The sequence below is a fragment of the Nestor notabilis genome, unplaced genomic scaffold (assembly GCF_000696875.1).
Source record: "Nestor notabilis isolate BGI_N333 unplaced genomic scaffold, ASM69687v1 scaffold19012, whole genome shotgun sequence".
NCBI lineage: Eukaryota > Metazoa > Chordata > Aves > Psittaciformes > Psittacidae > Nestor > Nestor notabilis.
The window spans coordinates 20,308-22,740 of NW_009918132.1; the positions used below are offsets into that span (position 1 = coordinate 20,308).

General features: G+C 51.3%; 1 protein-coding gene across 1 annotated transcript in view; it reads left to right on the forward strand.

The window, feature by feature from the left end:
• SRL (sarcalumenin) overlaps positions 1–1,285 on the forward strand; it is a gene marked incomplete at its 5' end in the record, with an annotated part of 14,036 nt that extends 12,751 nt beyond the window's left edge. Inside the window, one exon of the mRNA XM_010009566.1 lies at positions 277–1,285. Within this exon, the coding sequence (XP_010007868.1) occupies positions 277–1,088 (812 nt within the window). The remainder of the gene's footprint in view (positions 1–276) is intronic.
• Between the last annotated feature and the right edge of the window lie 1,148 nt (positions 1,286–2,433).

Consider the following 2,433-nt stretch of genomic DNA (forward strand, 5'->3'; position numbering starts at 1 on the left):
TCAGGGAGAAAGATTGTTTGGAGTTGAGGCTGAGAGAGACACGTAGTCACAGGCCTAGGCACACAGGGATGGGTTTTCATGCCAAGAAATTCTGAAGTGTTTTTAGCACATGCGAAACAGGTTCTAGGCTGCATGGGAAGTCCGCTGTGTCTCGCACCCTGTCCAAGAAGACAGGGCGTGAGGCATGGCAGGCTCACATTTTGTCTATCCCTTTTCCTGAAGGGACTCATCCTGTGCTGGCTATCCCTGCTGGATTTCTCTCTTTCTTCTCCCAAGGTTACCCATTCAACGACGTGTGCCAGTGGTTCATTGACAGAGCTGATCTCATCTTCATTGTCTTTGACCCTACGAAGCTGGATGTGGGTTTGGAGCTGGAGATGCTCTTTCGCCAGCTGAAGGGCCGCGAGTCTCAGATTCGAATCATCCTGAACAAAGCTGACAGCCTGGCTACCCAGGAGCTCATGAGAGTCTACGGTGCCCTATTCTGGAGCCTGGCTCCTCTCATCAACGTCACGGAGCCACCCAGGGTGTATGTGAGCTCCTTCTGGCCCCAGGACTACCATCCAGATACACACAGAGACCTGTTCCTCAAAGAAGAGATATCGCTCCTGGAAGATCTCAACCAGGTGATTGAGAACAGGATGGAAAATAAGATCGCCTTCATACGCCAGCACGCCATCCGGGTGCGCATCCACGCCCTTTTGGTTGATCGCTATCTGCAGACCTACAAAGACAAAATGACCTTCTTTAGCGATGGAGAACTGGTGTTCAGGGACATTGTGGAAGATCCTGACAAGTTCTTTATCTTTAAATCCATTCTGGCAAAGACCAATGTCAGCAAATTTGACCTCCCCAACCGCGAGGCTTACAAGGACTTCTTTGGCATCAACCCCATTACCAGTTTTAAGCTGCTGTCTCAGCAGTGTTCCTACATGGGAGGGTGTTTCCTAGAGAAGATTGAGAAGGCCATCACTCGTGAGCTTCCCGATCTCTTGGGAAGCATTGGCTTGGGAAAGAAGCCCAATGTTCTCTCCTGCGATGTCACTGGCTGTGGCGAAACTCCAAAGAATCGCTACAGGAAGCCCTAAGGTGTTTCTGTGATCTAACCGTCCACGTGTTCCTACCGGTGAATGAGCTTATGTCTTATCTGTCCAAGAAGCCGTGGTTTGCTAACCTTTTGAGTGCCGCACTGGCAAAGGCTACTGTACGATGAGGACGTTGAGTCACTGACATCGATGGCAGGGGAAGATGGGTGGGCATAAGAAAGAGAATAAAAACTGTGAATTCCTGACATTTTATCTTTGTTCTTTTGAGTAGAAGGCAATGCTTAAGCTGTAAGTGTGAGCAATGCACGGTGAGCTAGAACTGTAGCTGCTTTTTCACTGGTGCCAACACTGTGTGAAGAGGAATTTCAACCTCTGCATCCCCGAAGCCAGCAGGGAGTGAGAATGAGGGCATGGCATGAGAGCACAGCGGAGAGTGGAGAGTGGTGACACACTAACCCAGGCATCACCGGGAGTACTGGCGCAAAGCGCTGGCAAGGAAAGAGAGGCCAGGTCCCAGCTGTTGTTTTCAAGCACAAACATCCTACAAATCTCCACAAATATTGATCTTGTTTTTTCTTTCTGAGACTTTTAAATTGCCCGGTCCTTTCACTCAACCGTGGAGTTGATCTTCTGTAGCCTTTGCCTCAGCATTCACCTTACGAAGGGGCTTTTGCAGGGACATTTGCGGCTCCAGACAGGTAGCCATGATGGAATTTGCAAGTCCATGTCAGAGGAAGAAGTGAGCTGGAAAGGAGCTGCCAGCACTGGCTGAGCTGTGCTGGAGGAGGAGGGCCAGCACCCCACATCAGTCAGTCCTGTGAGCAGGGTGCTGTGGGCAGGTTTTCCTCCCCCTGGGCCAGCACAGGGAGAGGGTGCTTCATGGCTGCATGTGCCATTAACCTCAAAAACCCATGCTGGCAAGTCAAGCCTGTGATCAGCAGGGCTCTGAGGGTCAAGAGCTTGGACGTTTGACCTTGTTCAATTTTTTGCAGTCAGACCCTCATGTTTTTGTGCTCTCTGGAGGGAGGCAGTAACAGGGGGTCACTAGCCCATCTGTTGATCTGTTCTCCTTAGGACAATCCAGGCAGGTTTCTGTGGCTTGTTCACCAAACTTCCCCCATTTTAGCCATTTGTTGGCTCACCTCTGCACATTGGCGCTCAGTTCTGGGAGAAGGAGTATTGGTCTGGAAGCATGCAAGCAGGGGGAGGTTCCCTGTGGACAGCTGGCTTTGAAACCTGCCAGTGAAAGCCAGGGGATTAGGGGTGGCCTCATCACTTGGCCCTCATGGGCAGCACAGCTGGCTGCTGAGCCACACATGGACCGACCAAGAGGTAGATGTTGCTCTGGATGGAGACTGGCACCTTCGAGCCCACCAATGACCTGCTG